This window comes from Rhinolophus ferrumequinum, chromosome 21, assembly GCF_004115265.2.
Source record: "Rhinolophus ferrumequinum isolate MPI-CBG mRhiFer1 chromosome 21, mRhiFer1_v1.p, whole genome shotgun sequence".
Lineage (NCBI taxonomy): Eukaryota > Metazoa > Chordata > Mammalia > Chiroptera > Rhinolophidae > Rhinolophus > Rhinolophus ferrumequinum.
This window is the reverse complement of record NC_046304.1, coordinates 3,415,965-3,437,869: the sequence shown is the minus strand read 5'-3', so window position 1 is coordinate 3,437,869 and position 21,905 is coordinate 3,415,965. Positions and strand designations below refer to the sequence as shown.

Here is a 21,905-nt window from a genome sequence, read left to right as displayed (position 1 = left end):
CCTGAACATAAGCCCTAATGCGTCTTTTGGAGCAAAAATTAATGTAAGACCGAGTCTTATTTTTGGGGAAACATGGTAGAAAATCTAGTAAGATCGCCTTCTAATTCTCATTCCTTGATTTTATGAACATGACAAGTCCTACTTCCATAAAGGAATGGCCAGCCTCTTTATCCTATGTAGATACCTCTCTTCTTTTAATCTCTTATTCTACATGTGTTTGCTTATAGAATGTAGTTGGCATTTAATGTAAACTACCTCGCAGCATTACTGAATTGTTTCATGTGTGTATGTCCCATCTTACAAATAGCAAGGACTAAGTCTTCTGTGATGTTTATTTACTCCACAGTGCTATGAGTAAGCAGGGACTCAGTCTCATGAGCTTGGTCTTTTTTGCTTTCTAAAGGCATTGGTCTATTCCATGTCATGGCTCTGTCTTCATTTAATGAACCCCCTGTGGGTGGCCATTTAGGTTGGTTTGAGTTTTTCCCTGTTACAAACAATACTTTATGAATGCCTGTGTATATAAGTGCCCTCTCTTATGAGGAGGATGTTGGATTAATTCCTAGAGAAGAATTACTCTGTCAAAAAGGAGATATTCTGTTCTAATATCTATTGCCAAACCAAAAAGGTAAAATGAGTATAGGTGCCAGTCCTTGTTATGTAACCTTAAGGTGAGTTGCTTAACCTCTTCAAGCTTCCGTTCACACATATGTAAATATAATTGTAGTATTTTACCTGACACATCATTGTCAGATTCTGGCTATCATAAATGCTGGTATATAGTAAATACTACATGATGGTTCCCTTCCTCCTTAGCCTGTAACAAAACGTATCACTGGTTATAGAAATGTACCTTACCATTTTCTTTTTTGTTTTTTCAGCTATGACTCAATACCTGAGATAAAGGAAATCTGCTTTTGAAAAATGAGAGAACTTTTTTTCTTTTGGTTGGATTCTTCAACACAGCCAATGAAAACAAAGCACTGTATTTCTTTTCACTGATATATCACTGTTGTTCCCAAGAAAGAATGACAGACAATCCTAGACTTCCACCATAAGCAGAGTGACATGTAGACTTATTTGCTGCACATGATGTTCACACAGTGAAAGTCATAAAGAGACAAAGCGGTATTGTTTACATTACTAGAAGAATTAGTAGTTTTTCAATGGCAATAACCCATTCATGAGAGAGGTTTCATCCACTGGAATAGAGAGGGACCACATACTGTGGGAGGCAGATGAGCACAGAGCTGATACTTGCTGCACATTCTGTAGCGGTAACGCCTCCCTAACAACACAGAGCAGGTACCAGAGGTGCTTTGCTTTGCTCTTAAAACAAACGGGAGTCAGCCCCTCCGCGAGCCGGCAGCTCAGAGTGGCCATGTGGTGCTAGAAGGTTGTTTCTCTTCGATGAAACGGGGCAAGGCTCACTGTGTAGTCTTCCTTCACAGAGGCATTCATTTGGAAGGAAGCTGACGTTCTTCTTCCTGTTGGTGACAGTATACAATTTTCACATTTTAGTTGCTCCTGAGATGCAGTATACTTAAAGCTAGTCTATCCCCTACTAACCAAAGGGTGAGTGTCCTTTACTTCGAGTATTGAACTTGCTCCTCTGGAACTCCGTGCTCCAGGTTATTTAACTTTCCCTTTAGAATACCTGTAGGGGGGAATAAACAGTATCAGTCACTCCAGTGTTCCCGCTCTGGTACCTTGAACAAAACGTTTATTCCCAAGTTATATGAGGCTTTTAAGAAGGTGGGCAGGCAGTGGTTGGGGGAGGAAAAGCACTGTTTTGACTGTCTCCCCTTTTTTGCTGTGAGCTGGGAAGTGTGCATTTGGTGGCCTTTTTTTTTTCTGTCTTTAGGACAGTAAGAGACTCTTCACCTCACTTCTGCTCAGTTGGCTTCTGGGTCTGGACTACGCTGCCGTCAGCGGGTCTACCCTGTCGGCGAACACTCCACTGGCCAGGATGCCAGTGCTTCCTCAGCGCACGTGATTGAGGGGAAAGAACGGTCTCTTAGGTGTTACTGCTTTCGCTCAGACTTTGCAAAAAAGAAATTTATATATGGATATGTCTATATCTATATCTATATATATATAATATTTAATTATTAATCACCTCTGTCCTTGAGAAAGTCTTGAATGAAAGAGAATTTATTCCATTGCAATATTTGATTATATAAAGGCACACTGTTCCATCAACAGAAGAAGCAAAAAGGCTGTGTACAAGTTTTTGGTACTATGTACCACCTCTGTTATCCTTCTAAAGCTGAAGTCTTCATGTACTTAAACCATATTCTATTTAATTGTGTTTGATTTTAAAATATATATATATATGAATTATATTTAAAATTGTGTCAACTTTCTGCTTTCAGGACATTTATGGCTCTTCTATTGAAATGTGTTGATTCTTCCAAATATTTCCATTTGCTTTATAAAAACCCAGAACATGAACCACTACTGGATCTAGCCTGTGTTGACTGTATGGCACAGACCTGAGCTTTTATGAGGTGTATATGCTGTGATTAACCCGTTTTGTTCTTTTAACAAAATATTTCCATCCATTTCACTTTGCTTTGATCTTTAAGTAACAGAAAAGCAATATAAAGATCATAGAATAAAATGTAGTTTTGGGTGACTCTTGCTGCCTCTGCATGTTTTGGAATAATATTTTCTGTAAGACTCTAGGCTATTTAAACTATTGCTTTCAGTTAAGATAATATTAGGCATTTCTTTGTATACATTTTTGTACTTCTGAGCTAGAGATGTCAATAGTTTGTGTGGTTCTTCTGAGAAGAATAGCAGTGTGAGACTAGGTTACTTTTTTCTTCCCCACCTGCTATGGAGCACAGAAGCAGAATGTGACCTCAAATTATTAGCCAGATTTAGTATTTGATCTCAAGTAGATCCTTGTACTTATTTTTAAATTGGAATTCATGTAGCATTGAGCACCCACCGTGTTCCAGGCTCTATGCTGTGTGCCCACAAAATAGGACTCCCTGGCAGGGTTTTTTTAGGTTCAAGGAATCAGTTGAATATCCATCTTTATCATATTATTGGTATCAACACAAATTGTTGGAAAAGATGTTAGTGAGAAACTTGGTGTGTCTTTATCACTCCTATAAGATTGGATGCAAGTAAAAAGCAAATGTCAACCAAGTCCAGTGAAGAGCAATAAAACAGGGAGAAACGTTTTATAGCTTTTTCTACTTGGCTTCAGTATTCATTAGAGCTTTATGATACATAAGTAATTGACAGTGCTGGAGCTTTAACAAGTTCAGTAGGATTTTGGAGGGGAAGGAAACTCTGAATTGTAGAAAATTATATTCTTGTTTGCTGTTTTATTTAAGTACTGATGATAGCTAAACACCGGATGAAGTGGTTGACCTGTCTCAAATGACATTGTTTGGGGTACCTGCCTGACCCACACTGACCATGTTCATACACATTGACTTTTTCCCTCCTCTACTCCCCTCCCCCTTATGCCAGATGATTGGACCAGTGTTGATCTCCTGATCCAAACAGGCCCAAGAAAATTCTTTATCTTAAGAATTTTGCAGGGGGAAGGAGGGATACCATACACCATCTGGGATGGTGGCTTGGATGGGGCACTTAAAAAGTTAAGACCTGTGAGCCAGTGCTACATGGACAAGCAAAGAAATTTAAAAGAAATCCAGAGACATGAGAGAAAGTGCGTCTGAGAGGAGCTGCCTTGGTAGCCCTGAGGACTTTGCTGGTTTCTGGATCTAGCCCTGCATCCTTGTCATGGACTCCGTTAACCCCTCAGGTAGCCTTAGAGTGAATTTTGGCTTTTTAAAAATCAATCTGAAGTGAGTTTTTTATTACATGCTACCAAAAGGACCTTGACTAAAATACTGTCAGACTGCTCTGATTACTAATGATCGTGTGTGCTCAATGTGTTTGCCAAATACCACTGAATTCTGGAGGATTCTTGAGTAAACCTTTCTTGGTCATTTTGTGTATTCCATCAAATGGAATCCTAAACTAATGAAACTAAAAGACATTCCTTCATTTTTACAGGGAGGAGTTACTAAATCCCAGGAAAAGGGTAGGTCCTTGCCCTGTTGTGGGATGGTCACCATTAGAACTCAGGCCTTCTGGACCAGGGCCTTTTCATACTTCCCAACATCCTTCTAAAGGGCAAACACCATCCCCACTTTTAGCAACTATAATAAGCCCAGAAATAGAGGGCATTTCTATCAGTGAGTAACTGATAAAAGCTTAAAATGATGGTGGGCAATAATTAGAAAGTTTGTGAATGCTGACCACTTCTATGTACTAGGCAAGGTCTCCGGCCATTGGCTGAGTGGCAGTAAATCCCAGGAACACCTTTCAAGGTTACAACTTAGGAGACCCACACTAACAGTTACCCTATAAGGCCCTTTACAGGTGAGTGCTGTGGGCACTTAGGAGGCCTCTCTGCTTGGGCAGGATTGGGAATGGCTCATAGTTGGAGGTACGATACTGTGGATTTTGGACATGTGGAAAGGGCCGTGGAGGGCATTGGAGGGAGAGCAAAGGTCCAGAGGCTTTTATGTTCAGGGAGGAAGAAGCCTATCGGCTTACCTGTCACACAGGGTTGTGAGTATTTCTGCCTTAGTAATTTTTTGCAAATATTTCCTCAGTCTGTTACCTTCAAACTGCCGACTCTGGCGCACGGTTGGTGTCAGAACTCACCTGAACGATTAAGCCCCTTGCTGAAAGCTGGTTGGTAATGCATCCACCACCCCCGGGCACCACGGGCGCCTGTAGGACTGCTACTTAGTTGTCTCTGAATAGCATTTGCAAGCACAGTCTGGGCAGCAGGGCCTCTGGGCCCAGCCTGTGGTGGGTAGGCAAGGTGCCTGGAAAGAATGGGCTTAAGTTAAGCTTGAAGGGGGCTGGGATTTACCAAGAAGCAAGTAAGAGGATTGTGGTGACTGGCGTTTCCCCCCACCTTCAGATACCCGAGTCACCTACCTTGAATGTACCTTTAGCTCACTCCTCATTGATCCCAAACTGGCCTTTGACTGTATCACAGTAGGAATCCCACATGCCAGACATGTGAAAAAGGCTCTAGCTGAAAAACACTTTGGGTCTCCAAACCAGGCGTAGCTCTTAGCAGGCGCCCAGCCTGTGGGCTCACCAAAGTCCAAGAGTTCCACCCAGATCTTAGGTTTGGCAACGAGCATCTTGACAAAGGCAACTTTTGTTCCTTCCAGTTACAGAACTACTGGTTTACAAATGTTCATTCGCTAAATAAAACAAACTTCTGGGCCCCTTGGAGCTTCCATTCGACAGAGGAGGAGATAGAAGATGGAAATTTCGTCTAATGTGGACTAGTATTTTTGACTCAAGATGATCTTTTGAGCCTATGCTTCAGCACCTTTTCCTTCCAAAGTCTTGCTGGAAGTCATCAAGCTTGCTGGACTCATAGGGAGACCCACAGGTAGAGGGGTTGCCCTTCCATGACCTCTCACCTCCCCCTTTTGCAAGTGCCTGCCTTACAGAGCCCCTCAAGGACTCATTTACTCATTGCAAGACTAGACACACTCAGGTGTTGAGCATCTGGTTGACATAGGGGTAGGCAGCTTGATATCTGAGGCTCTCACGGCAAGTCGCTCTGAGTAGGTTAAGGCTAAAAGGAGGCCACTGGCTCAGTCTCAGCCCCATTCCCTTGGGGTTCTGCAGAGCTGTGGTAAATGTGATTTCTTAGAAACCAGAAACGAGTGTGAAGTTATTCCATGCATGTGATATAAAATCCTGACCTGGGAAAAACCTAGCTAGCCATTGAGCTGATTAGCTCCTGAGTCTTATTTTTTTTTTTTTTTTTAAGATTATTGGGGAAGGGGAACAGGACTTTATCGGGGAACAGTGTGTACTTCCAGGACTTTTTTCCAAGTCAAGATTGTTGTCCTTTTCTATCTTAGTTGTGGAGGGTGCCGTTCAGCTTCAAGTTGTTGTCCTTTCAGTCTTAGTTGTGGAGGGCGCAGCTCAGCGTCCAGTTGCCGTTGCTAGTTGCAGGGGGCGCAGCCCACCATCCCTTGCGGGAGTCAAACCGGCAACCGTGTGGTTGAGAGCCCACTGGCCCATGTGGGAATCGGACCGGCAGCCTTCGGAGTTCGGAGCACAGCTCCAACAGCCTGAGCCACCGGGCCGGCCCCCCTGAGTTTTAATGATAATAATAATAACCAGCATAACTGAGTACTTACTGTATGCCAGGCACCATCTCACTTGATCCATATGACAGTCTTAAAATAGTACTTTTCCCTTGTTATAAACAAGGCGACTGAGGCTTGAGAGGTAAAGGAATTTCTCCAGGGTCTTACAGCAAGGAATCAAATCCAGGCAGCAAGACTGCCCTCTTCCCCACTGTTCTGTTGTACTGCAAATTGTTGGCTCTTCTGTCATTTTGCTGCTTTATTCACTAAAGACTAGTATAGCAGATGTCCACGGTTTAAGAAAAATTTAGGGGATTGTGGCTTTAAAAATATTCCATCTATTACCTTAAAGCATTAGTTCTTAAACTTTCATGTACATCATGATCCCCTGGAGAACTTGTTAAAGCAGATTGCTGAACCTAACCCCCACAGTCTTGGTAGGATTTTAGTAGGTCTGGGGTGGAGCCAGAGAATTCTCTTTTTTAACAGGTTCTCAGATGATGCCACTGCTGCTCCAGAGACCACACTTTTGAGAATCACTGCCTTACACTCTTTCCTGTAAATTGGGAAATGAATATTTTCATTCCTTTTTATTGGAAATATCCATGCTACACAAAAATGTAGTTTGAGACCTATTACTCATGATTCACTCAAGCACATAAATTTTGTATTAGTATTCAGATGTTTATCAAGGCTGAGAGCACTCAAACACCACACCACTGTCTCAGTCAGTGGGCAGGTATGAGACCACGGAGTCAAGTCTTCCCCGGGGTAAGGCTTAGAAGAGGCCACAGACCAGTCTCTGCCCCAGGGTCTTCGGCTCCCCGGCCTCCGTGCCTTTGCTGGGGACAGTGCAGCTGACATACTCCTCTAGGGCTGAGAATAAGGGCTGCTGGGATCACACCCAAGGTCCCAGTGGAACCTAATGCACAAATGCTGTCTGATCCATTTCCTTCTAGTTTTCCCCCATGTCCTTGATGCCACCTGACCTCTGAAGTCCTCCTGACCATGCCATGCCTTTCCTGGCCTGTCTCTTCTGCTGTCCTTTTCAAGTCCCTCCCATGGGCCATTGGTGCCTCATTCTTACTTTCTTCCCCTCTTCACTTCTCCCTCCTTTCTGTTCCTTCAGCACATATTTCTTGAGGGCCTGTTTTATGCCTGTTCTACTTGCTGAGGTACTTGCAGTACCCAGGACAAACATACTGCCTACACTCCTTGCAGTCTAGAAAACAAATAATGACAATTCATGTGATGAGTATTATGGGAGTGAGCAAGGAACCTGTTGGGAGGAAGGGGGCTCAAAGTCTAGGTGGACCCCCCCTTTGGCATTCCACATATTTCCTGATCATCTCAGTCTTTCCCCGGGACATCTGCATGTATCTTTTCCCTTAAGACACCATAATTTCTTCACAGTCCTGACACATTCTGGCCACTCCCCACCCCCAACCAGACCAGGACTTTGTCTCAGCATTATTGTCCATGACCTGCTGCTCCCAGCCAGTGCTGCTTGCATATCTTTGTTCCACTTTCTCCATTGCTCCCTGGGGAGGGTGTCCTCTCATCCCTGCCACCTGCTCGGCTCCAGGACACTCCTGGCTGTCTTTCTCCAGGTCTTTGAGGTACCACTCCTAGCTTTCATTGCTCCTTCATCCTCACCCCAGGAAACCCCTGTCCATGATGATGATCCACCCAACAACCCAACCTAGATTTCTCTGTCCTTTTCTGTTCCCAAGAAGTTACACCCATAATTAGACTTTGTTGTCTCCTGCAACCGCTCTACCTCTGGTTTCTCCTCACATTTTGGCCCACAACAACCTCAAATGATGCAAGTTGTGTATGATTATACATTCCTCCTATTGGAATGGGTTAAGAAAGGGAAGGGAAGAAATTTAGTAGATATTCCAGGGAGTATTCCCTCACTAGTATACGAGTTAGGTTTTGTAAACCAGCCTTTTAAAGAGCAATTTCAAAAGCAATAAATGAGTACATAGTTTTGTTGTAAGAACTATAAACATGCACCTACATGTAAGTTAGGGTGGGGGAGGACAGTCCTAACATCATGACTTGGATCAAACTTTCCAATGACATTGTCATACAAGTAGTTTAAAAGGCTGCATCTCAACTTAGATGCAACTGAAGGAGATACGCCTCAAGAAACTGGCTCTAAAGAGTGATGAAGACACTGATGTCCAAGATGCATGTAGAGTTTGAGTAAAATTGTTACTTGAAGTGTGAATGGAAGGGAAAAAGCAATATTTTGTATTACTGTATTATTCTACATAATGTTATTTTAAATATGCATGTGTAACTAATAAACTAGATATTATAACTAGATGTCTGACTATTTTATCAACATTCCAAAAAGTTTAAATACTCAGATTGATACCTTAATTTTTTTCATTAGGAAACTAGGGATTTGCCTTAAGTATAGGATCACTTATATCGTAAATGAACTCCCTGTTGTCTGCTGAATAAAGTCCAAATTCCTTATTTAGCATTTAAGGCCCTGAGTGACCTAGCTTTCTAGACCTTGGGACAGTGGACCATAAAGTACACCTCTCCCCATTCTTTCCTTGGTGGGCTTTTACACCTCATAGCCTGTGCCTTTGCTCAATGCCCACAATTTAAAATGACCTACGCCACCGTCTGCCTACAGAAGTCCTTCTCCTCATCTTTGAAGGCTGGTTTACTTCCTCCTCCGCCTCCTCCTCGAGAAGCCTTCCCTGATGCTCAGTCCATCTGAGTCCCCCTGAGCACACCTCTCACAGCATCCAGTTTGGCATCAGGCAGGGTCGGTTCTGGGCCTGTGCTCCAGCGGATGTGAGTGAGCGCTTCCCAGGAAAGGTCTGGGTTTTGACCATGGCCCAGGAGATGACGGGGAGGTGGGGAAGGTTGGCTTTAAATGAACCAGGCCCAGCTGATGGCCTTCCATCTGCCTAGGATCAGAACTAAGCCTTTCTGTGTGTCAGGCTGAAGGGCTCCCTGCCTGCTCCTAGCAAGAGGCTGATGTGGAGATGTCTCTCTCTTGTGATAGCCAGCAGTTCACGAGGTGTGACTTGCAGGTGTGTGAGTGTCCTGAGACCCTTTCAGGAGGTCAGCAAGGTCAAAACTATTTTCACAATAACAAAGATACTGTCTTTTCACCACGTGAATCTTTGCAGTGATAATTAAAGCAAGGGTGGGTGAGACTTCTGGTCCTTTAGCAGGAATCTGGACAGTGACACTAAACTATCAGTAGTCATATGCTTCACCAACAAGAACTTGCCATTAAAAAAAAAAAAGCCAATTTCCCATAAGAATGTCCTTGATGATTTTATTTCATTAAATTTCCATCTATTAATACATGTTTATTAACACAGAGGACAAAAAGGGAAGTATGCATAAAGCCCTTCTGCACACTGAAGTATCATGCTTGTCTCCAGGAAAAGCACTCTGCTGGTGTTTGAGTAGTGAGCACAACCAGTCACCGTTGTCATGGACTACCAAGAGAGGACAACTGACAAAGTGGTTATTCACACGTGGGTATTTAAAAGACAGTTTCTTGAAAATGAATGAAAGCCTGTCTCTTCAAGAAGAAAACACTGACATTTGGAGGAATGGCAGCAGCGGGGCGCACTTTCTGAGTTCTCCTCCGGATCTTATTACAAACGGGACCTATAACCCATCAAAGAGCTCTTTGCTCATCACACAGAACAGCTAAGAGACTCTTGGAAGGATTACTTGAAGGTGTGCTAATTGGGCGAGCAGGGGAAGGAAGGAAGGAAGGGAGCGGAGTGAAAACGCGCAGGCCCGCGGTGGGGTCTCGACTGGCAGCGGCTGCGGCGGCGAAAACCGCGGTGGCACCCGCAGCTCCGGGCACGCACGGGATCCCAGGGCGGAACGGAGAGCACAGAGACCAGGAGGTGGGCTCTTTCCCTGCGTCCCATGGCTGATTTCTTCCGCCAGAAGGGCAGCTAGCGGGCCCTGATGTGGACAAAGAACACAGACCCCATACCTGGGCCCCTCCCCCCCCAATCCTACCCCCATCCTTCCAGAGACTTAAACTGGCCCCTGAACTGAGGAGTAGTGTCAGATTACAGAGGAGCCGTAGTAGTGCTCAGGCTCTGGGAAGACTCACAGGCAGCACTGACCCAGGGAAGAGGCCGGGAAGAGTGTGATTTTGGCTGGACTAGGAGAGAAGAGACTCCTCCAACCCCAGCCACCATCTTTTCTGGCCTGCGGGAAGAGGGTGACGCGTGGCTGGACTGGGAGAGAGAAGACCCCTCCATCCCCAGCCCCCACCCTTTCTGGCCTACCTAGGGCGGGGCAAGTGCAACTGCCAAGACACTCCCAGGGATCAGCAGTAAGCAGCAGACCCAGCTCTGGGCTTTCAGCAGCTCAGAAATCTCCCGCCCACACCCCCCATACACACACACACTGAAGAAGTGCCCTAAGACTCAGGAGTACTGGACACGGGGCTGGTGGTGCTGCTCTCAGTGAGCATATGTGCAGGCAAGGGCAGAAACTGCACTGACTTTGTAAAAACTGTCATCCAGACCCCTCAGGCCCACGCATTTAAATCTACAGTCCCAAAGTCACTCTGGGCACCAGGTGACCGGCTCTGCCTGCGCAATAAGCAGGGGGCTACAGCAGAGGACAACCTGGACATTACTTGGTGAGCTTAAGCCAAGACTGGCACTGCTTTTTGTTTTGCTTTGTTTTGTTTTGCTTTATCTTTATAGCTTTGATATCTTTGCCTGTGTCGAGTGGGGGTTATCGGGTGTTTTTACATGTGAATGTATTTGAGTTTTGTTGTTGTTGTTGTTGTGCTTGGTGATTTGCTTTGTTCTGAAACTGCCCTACCAGGGCCCAGTTTAAGAGGCACAAGATTCAACATATCCAGAGGCCAACTCCAGACCAAACCAGAGTACTACTGGGTTTGACCTACAAGTCACACACCCAGAGGGAATTCTCTGCAGGCACTAGAGCCCATAGAGGCCAAACCACATTTAAGTGGTCAACCCTCACGCAGCAGAATGCCCTGTGGTGGGCAGAGCCAAGTCTCACAACGAGTCAGCCTAGGCGTTAACCCCACCTACTCACAAGCAAAAAGCAATTAAAGATCTTCTTGAACAGGACAATATACACAACACAAGAGTCACCTTTGGAGCACACGCAGAGGAGAAGAACAAAGTAGTGCCAGTCACATATAAAGGACACATACTATATAAGATAACCTAGCAAGAACTAAGAACTCTAGGGGAGCTACCTAATACATCAAAACAAACACAGAGAGTCAGCCAGAATGGGGAAACAAAGATACACGTCCCAAATAAAAGAACAGAAGAAACCTCCACAACTGGAACCAAATGAAGCAGAGGTAACCAACCTTTCAGAGACAGAGTTCAGAACACTGGTGATAAGAATGTTTAAGGAGCTTAGAGAAGACATAAAGAAGGATGTAGAAATCATAATGAACAACCAGTTAGAACTAAAGAACACAATTACCGAAATTAAGAACTCACTTGAAGGAATTACCAGCAGGTTAGATGAAGCAGAGGATCGAATCAGTGACTTAGAAGAAAAGGTAGCAGAGATACCCAAACGGAACAACAGAAAGAAAAAAGAATAAAAAACAATGAGGATGGCTTAAGAGACCTCTGGGATAACATGAAGCGCAACAACATGCGCATCATAGGAATACCAGAAGGTGAAGAGAGGAAGCAAGGGATTGAGAACATATTTGAAGTAATAATGTCCGAAAACTTCCCCAACCTGATGAAGGAAACCAACATACAAGCCCAGGAAGTGCAGAGAGTTCCAACCAGGATAAACCCAAACAGGTCCACACCAAGACACATTATAGTTAAAATGGCAAAGCTTAAAGACAAAGAGAGAATCCTAAAAGCTGCAAGAGAAAGACAGAGGGTTACATACAAGGGAACTCCCATAAGACTATCAAATGACTTTTCTACAGAAACATTGAAGGCCAGGAGGGAGTGGCAGGAGATACTCAAAGTGACGGAAAACAAAGGCCTACAACCTCGATTGCTTTATCCAGCAAGGCTATCATTTAAAGTTGATGGAGAGATAAAGAGCTTTCCAGAAAAAAATAAGCTGAAGGAATTTATTACCACCAAGCCAGCATTGCAAGAAATACTAAAAGGACTTCTGTAAATAGAAGAAAGATCAAAAGATCAAAACAACCTAACTACAAATTTAAAAAATGGCAGTAACTATGTACCTATCAATAATCACTTTAAATGTAAACGGATTAAATGCTCCAATCAAGAGACATAGGGTGGCTGACTGGATAAGAAAGCAAGACCCTTGTATATGCTGTATACAAGAGACTCACCTCAGAACAAAAGACACACACAGGCTGAAAGTGAAGGGTTGGAGTAAGATATTTCATGCAAATGGAAATGAGAAAAAAACTGGAGTTGCAATACTTATATCTGACAAAATAGACTTTAAAATGAAGAACATACTAAAAGATAAAGATGGGCACTATATAATAATAAAGGGATCGATCCGACAAGAGGACATAACCCTAGTAAACATCTATGCACCCAACATAGGAGCACCTAAATATATAAAACAGGTACTGACTGACATAAAGACAGAGATCAACAGTAACACTATCATAGTAAGGGACTTCAACACACCTCTGACAACAAAGGACAGGTCTTCCAGACAGAAAATCAATATGGAAACAACAGCCTTAAATGATACATTGGACCACTTGGATTTAATCGATATTTTCAGAACATTTCACCCCAATGCTGCAAAATACACGTTTTTCTCAAGCGCACATGGAACATTTTCCAAGATAGACCATATGTTAGGCCACAAAACAAGTCTTGATAAATTTAAGAAAATTGAAATCATACCAATTGTCTTCTCTGACCACAATGCTATGAAATTAGAAATGAACTACAGGAAAAAAACTGGAAGACACACCAATTCATGGAGGCTGAATAACTTATTACTAAATAATGAATGGGTCAAGCAGGAGATCAAGGAAGAAATCAAAAGATATCTCGAGACAAACGAAAACGAAAACACGACGACCCAAAATCTATGGGATGCTGCGAAAGCAGTCCTAAGAGGGAAATTCATAGCTTTGCAGGCCTACCTAAAGAAACAAGAAACATCACTAATCAACAGTTTGTCTTCACACTTAAGGGATCTGGAAAAAGAACAGCAAAATAAGCCCAAAGGGAGCACAAGGAAGGAGATAATAAAGATCAGAGCAGAAATAAATGAAATAGAAACCAGAAAAACAATACAAAAGATCAATGAATCCAAGAGTTGGTTCTTAGAGAAGATAAACAAAATTGACAAACCTTTAGCCAGACTCATTAAAAAAAAGAGAGAGAGGACCCAAATTAATAAAATCAGAAATGAAAGAGGAGAAGTGACAACGGACACCGCGGAAATACAAAAAGTTTTAAGAAATTACTATGAGCAACTATATGCCAACAAATTTGACAATCTGGAAGAAATGGACCATTTTCTAGAGGCGTACAACCTTCCAAGGCTAACTCAAGAAGAAACAGAAAACCTGAATAGATTGATTACCACCAGGGAAATTGAATCAGTAATCAACAATCTCCCAACAAACAAAAGCCCTGGACCAGATGGCTTTACAGGTGAATTTTACAAAACGTTCAAAAAAGAATTATCATCTATTCTCCTCAAGCTCTTCCAAAAAATCCAGAAGGAGGGAAGACTCCCAAACACTTTTTATGAAGCCACTATCACCCTGATCCCAAAATCAGACAAAGACACCACAAAAAAGAAAACTACAGGCCGATATCTCTAATGAACATAGATGCAAAAATCCTCAACAAAATATTAGCAAACAGAATTCAGCAATACATTAAAAAGATCATACACCATGATCAAGTGGGATTCATCCCTGGTATGCAAGGGTGTTTCAACATCCGCAAATCAATTAATGTGATACACCACATTAACAAAATGAAAAATAAAAATCACATGATCATATCAATAGATGCAGAAAAAGCACTTGATAAAATCCAACAGCCATTTATGATAAAAACCCTTAAGAAAGTGGGAATAGAGGGATCATATCTCAACATAATAAAGGCCATATATGACAAACCCACAGCTAACATCATACTCAACAGGGAAAAGCTAAAACCATTCCCCCTAAGATCAGGAACAAGGCAAGGTTGCCCACTATCTCCACTTCTATTCAACATAGTGCTGGAAGTTCTAGCCACAGCAATCAGACAAGAAAAAGAAATAAAAGGCATCCAAATTGGTAAGGAGGAAGTAAAATTATCATTATATACAGATGACATGATACTATATATAGAGAACCCTAAAGTCTCCACCAAGAAGCTGTTAGAGCTGATAGATGAATTTAGTAAAGTAGCAGGATACAAAATTAATATTCAGAAATCAGTTGCATTTGTATATACCAATAATAAAACATCAGAAGGAGAAATTAAAAAAACAATCCCATTTACAATTGCTCCAAAGACTATAAAATACCTGGGAATAAATTTAACCAAAGAAGTAAAAGATCTGTACTCAGAAAATTATAAGACACTGAAGAAAGGAATGAAAGAAGATATAAATAGATGGAAACACTTATCATGTTCATGGATAGGAAGAATTAATATAGTTAAAATGTCCATACTGCCTAAGGCAATTCCTATCAAACTACCAAGGACGTTTTTCACAGAAGTAGAACATATAATCCTAAAATTTATATGGGACCATAAAAGACCCCGTATAGCCTCAGCAATCTTGAGAAATAAGAACAAAGTGGGAGATATAACAATACCTGACTTCAAATTATACTACAAGGCTACAGTAATCAAAACAGCATGGTACTGGCATAAAAACAGACACATAGACCAATGGAACAGAATAGAGAGTCCAGAAATAAATCCATGCCTATATGGCCATTTAATCTACGACAATGGAAGCAAGAATGTACGATGGGGTAAAGACAGTCTATTCAATAAATGGTGCTGGGAAACATGGACAGACACATGCAGAAAAATGAAGCTGGACCACCTCCTTACACCATATACAAAAATAAATTCAAAATGGCTTAAAGACTTAAATGTAAGATCTGAAACCATAAAATACCTAGAAGAAAATATAGGAGGAAACTTCACAGACATTACCCGGAGTAAGATTTTTACTGATATATCCCCTCGCGTGAGGGAAGTAAGAGAAAAAATAAACATGTGGGATTATATCAAACTAAAAAGTTTTTTCACAGCAAAGGAAACCATCAATAAAACAAAAAGGGATCCTACTGAATGGGAAAAGATATTTGCCAATGATATATCTGATAAGGGATTAATATCACAAATCTATAAAAAACTCAACTCCAAAAAACCAAACAACCCAATTAAAAAATGGGCAGAGGACTTGAAGATACATTTTTCTAAAAAGGACATACAGATGGCAAACAGACATATGAAGAAATGCTCAACCTCACTAACCATCAGAGAAATGCAAATAAAAACTATAATGAGATACCACCTCACCCCAGTCAAAATGGCTATCATCAATAAATCAACAAACAACAAGTGCTGGCGCGGATGTGGAGAAAAGGGAACGCTTGTGCACTGTTGGTGGGATTGCATATTGGTGCAGCCACTATGGAAAACAGTATGGAGGTATCTCAAAAATCTGAAAATGGAACTACCCTATGATCCAGTAATTCCACTCCTAGGTATCTATCCGGAGAAATCCAAAACTCCAATTCAAAAATCTTTATGCACTCCTATGTTTATTGCAGCACTATACACAATAGCTAAGACATGGAAACAACCGAAATGCCCATCGGTAGATGACTGGATTAAGAAACTGTGGTACATTTATACAATGGAGTATTATGCAGCCATAAAGAAGAAAGAAATCTTACCATTTGCAACAACATGGATGGACCTAGAGAACATTATGTTAAGTGAAATAAGTCAGACAGAGAAAGATAAGTACCATATGATCTCACTTATATGCAGAATCTAAAGAAAAGAATAAGTGAATGAACTAATCAGAAACAGTTTTGGAGACAAAGAGGAAAAACTGAGGGTTGCTAGATGGGCGGGGGGGGTGGGGGTAAGGGGGAAGGTGAGGGGATTAGAAAACAAATCAGTAACCACAAGATGGCCACGGGGTTTTGAAAATTAATCTGGGGAACGTAATTTAGTGGTTACCAGAGGGTAAGGGGGTTGGGGGGTGGGAGATGAGGTTAAGGGGGATCAAATATATGGTGATGGAAGGAGAACTGACTTTGGGTGGTGAACACACAATGTAATTTATAGATGATGTGATACAGAATTGTACACCTGAAATCTATGTAATTTTACTAACAATTGTCACCCCAATAAATTAAAAATAAATTAAAAAAAAATTAAAAAAAAAAAAGAAAACACTAACAGTATTGATTGCCAAGGATAAAGTTTGAATTTGCAAACAAAAATTAGAATTTTGGAAAACTGGTATTCACTACCGTGAGCTTGATAGCTTCCCAATATGTAGAGGCACTTCTGATAAGATCTGGTTAACAAAGGTGATTTTTAAAAATATAGGGGGTGGCTGAATGGCTCAGTTGGTTAGAGCGCAAGCTCTCAACAACAAGGTTGCCGGTTCAATTCCCACATGGGATGGCGGACTGCGCCTCCTGCAACTAAAGACTGAAAACAGCAACTGAACTTAGAGCTGAGCTGTATTCTCCACAACTATATTGAAGGACAATGACTTGGAACTGATGGGCCCTGGAGAAACACAGTTCCCCAATATTGCCCAATAAAATTTATAAAAAAAAATATGATGACTTGTCAACATTTGGAAGATTTGCATAACTCAATGAACAGTATTTTCCAAATAACCAATGCATGATGTACAAAACCATGTGTAGGTGAAAGATTCATTCAAAATACAAGATCCACAGATAGATTTTTAATATACTCGTGACAGTATGAGAAGCTCATTGATATGGTTTCAGATTCTACATTGCAACTAACCTTTAAGAAACACTTGTCAAGTTTTGGTGCAGTATCAAAGAAGAATATCCACACGGCTATTAAAACACTCCTCCCTTTTCCAACTGTATATCTTTGAGGCCAGAATTTCTTCATATGCTTTAGCCAAAACAACAGATTGAATGCAAAAACAGATGAGAATACAGCTGTCTTCTGTTTAGCCAGACATAAAAGAGATTTGCAAAAATCCAAAAGAACACCCACTAATTTTTTTGTTTTAAAAGTATCATTTTCATATTTACATAATTGCATATAACATGTAATTTATGTTAACATTAATGAGTGTATTTTTTAAATGAACTAAAAAACAAATATTTCAAGCATTTCTCTTTTAACTTCTGATACAGTATCTGTCCGTAGATATAACCCTCACAAACAAAGTTCTTTGAGATCTTCAAAACATTCTAAACATTAGAAGGGCTCCTGAGATGAAGAACTTTGGGAAGTGCCCCACTAGTCCAACTCAGGCTGGTGGTGGTGGAAGGCACACCAGGAAGCCAATCTTTATCTACACTATGCTGTTTGCATGAAAGTAGGTTCAATTCCATATTGTGCCACATCCTTGCTGTGGGATCTTCCGCCTTTCTGTCACATCTCTGAGCTAGTGTCACCTGTAGAAATGCAGATAGTGATGCTTTGGCAGCTGGTGATGGCAGAGTGAGAGAAGGTCACTGATTTGAGAAACATTTGGTAGTGTAATCAAAAGGTCTTGGTGAAGAGTGTGAAGAGTTTATTGGTTTTCTTTGGTTTATTACAAAGACCCTTCCGAATAATCTCATTTCCAAGGCTGCTCTCAATAGTGCAGATCCAGCATTTGTGCAGACATTTGGTTCCTCATTAGAGGCATCTAATCATGAGGATTTATTTCTAGTTGTTTTATAATTGCCAGTGCTGGAAAACAGAGACTTCCTTCTTTTTTCCTTACCATGGTGAGAATTGCTGATTTGATGTCTTCACCCAACTCAAGAGGAAGTGAATGTTGTGTCCTGACCGCAGGGCCCCAAGCTGTCTCCTCTGCCTCCTGGGGACCTGACCTGGATCCTTGCCTGAAGTTACCCACATCATTGACATGCTGGGTCTCTTGGGAGGGAAACTCGTGGAGGATGTGGGCAGAACCCATGGGCAACAAGATCTTAGACTGCATATGGTCTTGGTGCAGAAAAAACAGAGATCCGTGGAACCAGATGGAAAACCCTGAGACACACTGTGAGTGAGCTTTGTCCTCCGCACTGGCTGACTGAGGTGGGAAGGGAGGAGGGACCTCAGGAGAAGCTGGCAGCCCCACTGTCCTCCCCAAGGCTTCACTAGGGGGCGCTTCCTCTAGAGAATTTACAAAAACCTGATTTCATGAGCACCCAGAGTTCAGGGTGAGAGATTTTCTCAAGAACAGTTCATGTTAATTAAGTTCCCAGATTTCACCAAAGAGTCAATTTATCGATTTATGGGAAAAGTTCAACTGTTAAAAAGTAAACCAGAAAGAGCACTTCACAAAATCCAATACCCAATCGTGATAAAAGTTCAGAAAACTAGGAATAGAAGGGAACTTCTCTAAATTTTGACATTTGTCAAAACCCATAGAATGTACAACACCAAAAGTGAACCCTAAAGTAAACTATGGACTTTGGGTGATGATGATGTGTCAAGGTAGGTTCATGCTTGTTAAAAACTGTCCCACTCTGCTGGGGGATGTTGATAATGCGGGAGGCTGTTCCTGTGGGGGCAGAGGGTATATGGGAAATCTCTCTACCTTCCCCTCAGTTTTGCTGTGAACCTAAAACTGCTTTATAAAATAAAGTCGATAAAAAAAGAAAAAGTAAACCAAATGATGTTGTGCCCTTGTTTAGAACCCTAAAAGTCTTCTTATCTGACCCAGGGAAAAAACCAAAGTCCTGTGATCTATGAGACCCTATAGCATCTGGTGTGTTTTCTCTGTGACCTCGTCTCCATCACCCTTCCCCTCGGTTACTCAGCTCCAGCCACACTGGGCTACAGGCATGCTCCTGCCTCAGGGCTTTTGAACTTGCGGTTCCTTCAACTTGAAATGCGCTCCCTCTATCTGCATGGATCACACCGTTACTTCCTTCTGGTCTTTATTCAGATGTCACCTTCTTAGTGAGGCCATCCTTGGTCATCTTTTCTAAAATTGTATCCTTCCCTCCATACTTTGTATCTCCTTTCCCAGATTCAGTTTTCTCCTTGTTACCTGTCAACAGCTAACATCCTATCAGTTTTATTTATCCTACTTATGGCCTGTTTTCCCCACTAGAGAATAAGCTCCTTGAGGGCAGGCATCTTGTCAGTTTTGTTCACTCATAAATACTTGTTGAATAAATGAATAAATGACTGTCTGGTGGGCTAGAATGCTTGTATCAGAAGATCATGACATGCCGCAGCACTGCAAAGCCATATGGGAAGCCAAAGCTTCAGGGGTACTAAGCGAGCTGGAATCAGAGCCAAAGTTATCTGCTGATCTTGGGAAATGGTGTTGGAGGCATTCACTCACGTCAAGGCACCTAAAATCTTAACCAATATCCTCTCCCCACATTGTCTTCTCGACCCTACTGTTTTATTTTTCCAAGGTTCCCGGCCCCTCTCTGATTGGCACAGCTTTCTTAAGTCGTCTTTAAGATCTTGCTGGCTTAGGAGTCATGTTTTTTTCCTAAGATGTCTTGCATAAACTCTGCTGTGAGCCATTGTGCTGATTTTGAACTTTGACTCTCAGAGCCAGCCTTCTATACATGTAGCTCTCCTGTAATATGTCTATTTGCGTATGCATGCCTCCATCATGGTAGGCCTAGTGCCTGCCCTGCTGCCCAGGGTAACTGATGGGAGTTGCAGGAATAAAGAACATCCCAACTAAGACAGCAAACCCAGAAGACGGGGGGCGAGGAGAACTCAAAAAAACAGAAAGATATGTTTGAAAATTAAAAATGTATCATGAAGAATACCATAAACTAAGCCAACAGGTAAATTATAGATTTAGAAAAATAATATTCTTAAGACAAATGACAGTGTGGGTGTATGTATTATATAGTCCTACTGTATTAGAAAAAAACCTAGTTTTTCACCTCCTCACACAGCTGACACAACCCTTCTGACACCAGATGTGTGAGGGTTTTTCCACACAAGCAATTCTCTGTGACACCACCTGGATGTCCTACAATTTAACTTAATTCTGACACTGTCTACCAAGAGGTAGTGTCAGATCCCACAGGTTAAGAACTCAGTCCCACAAGACTGCTCCCACCACACTTCCAATGCCCTTTGCAAGTTTAGGTCCCCAGGCTACCCACAACTTCTGTCCTACTCAGCTGCAAATCAGAGGTTCCTGTGGCCCCTTCTTCAAGCTCAGTTAATTGGCTAGAGCAGCTCAGGGAAACACTTACTTACGTTTGCCAGTTTTTAAAAGGCTATGATAAAGGATACAGATGAACAGCCAGATGAAGAGATACAGCTCAGAGGGTCCCGAGCTCAGGAGCTTCTGTCCCCATGGAGTTCAGATGCGTCATCCTCCTCGTTCGTGGTTGTGTTCATTGACCTGGAAGCTCTCTGAACCCCATGGTACTGGGACATTACGGAGGCTTCCTCACGTAGGCATGATCAATCATTAACTCCATTTCCAGCCCCTCTTCCCTCTCTGGAAGAGTGGGGGCTGGGGCTGAAAATTTCAAGCTTCTAATCATGGTGTGGCCTTTCTGGTGACCAGCCCCCACCCAGGAGCCACCCAGAGTCACCTCATTAGAACAAGAGATGCTCCTAGTGCTGTTATCACTCAGTAATTTACAAGGGTTTTAGGAGCCCTGTGTCAGGAACCGGAGGCAGAGATCAGCAGAGATCAATATACATGAGGTCTGACAATTAAGTTCGCAAACTCATTCTACAAAAAGTGCTACCTACTTCATTGCTGAATATCACTATGGTCACCTTTGAAGTACTCCCATTGGGAAGCTATGTACTGATGCCAGCACCTAGTCCACCCTTCAAAGCAATTTTGGAACTCTTTTTCTGGAATGGCCATCAGAGCTATCGTCATATTACACTTGATGTCCTGAATGTCATCAAAATGTCTTCCTTTCAATATTTCCTTTATCTTTGGGTAAAGAAGGAAGTCACTGGGAGCCAGACCAGGTGAGTAGGGAGGGTATTCCAATACAGTTATTTGTTTACTGGCTTAAAACTCCCTCACAGGCAGTGCTGTGTGAGCTGGTGCATTGTCGTGATGCAAGAGCCACAAATTGTTGGCAAAAAGTTCAGGTCGTTTTCATCTAACTTTTTCACATAGCCTTTTCCGCACTTCCAAATAGTAAGTTTGGTTAACTCTTTGTCCAGCTGGTAAAAATTCATAATGAATAATCCCTCTGATATCAAAAAAGGTTAGCAATATCGTTTTGACTCTTGATTTGGACTGACAGAACTTTTTTGGTCAAGGAGAATTGGCTGACTTCCATTGTGCCATTTGACGCTTTGTTTCAGGGTCGTATTGGTACACCCATGTTTCATCACCAGTGATAACATGGCCCAAAACATTGTCTTGCCTCTCCAAAAGGTCTTGGCAAACTTTGATTCTCCTTTGCTTTTGTTCATCGGTGAGCTCCGTCAGGGCAATTTTTGCACACATCTTTCTCATGCCAAGATTTTCAGTTAAGATTTTCCTAACTGTTTCTCTGTCGATGTTTATTTGGTCTGCTATGCTTCTCACAGTCAGCTGATGATTCTGATGCACAAT

General features: G+C 42.1%; 1 protein-coding gene and 1 long non-coding RNA gene across 2 annotated transcripts in view; one reads left to right on the top strand and one right to left on the bottom strand.

Annotated features, from left to right (window-relative positions):
• AKAP10 (A-kinase anchoring protein 10) overlaps window positions 1-1,661 on the top strand; it is a 76,829-nt gene extending 75,168 nt beyond the window's left edge. Inside the window, exon 15 of the mRNA XM_033090049.1 lies at window positions 882-1,661. Coding sequence (XP_032945940.1) covers window positions 882-887 — 6 coding nt within the window. The 3' untranslated portion in view covers window positions 888-1,661. The remainder of the gene's footprint in view (window positions 1-881) is intronic.
• Window positions 1,062-20,725, bottom strand: LOC117013169 (uncharacterized). Its single transcript, XR_004421285.1, has 2 exons — window positions 20,570-20,725; window positions 1,062-1,657 (listed from the first exon to the last, which is right to left on the bottom strand). It is a non-coding gene; the product is annotated as an uncharacterized LOC117013169 (long non-coding RNA).
• Window positions 20,726-21,905: the final 1,180 nt, after the last annotated feature.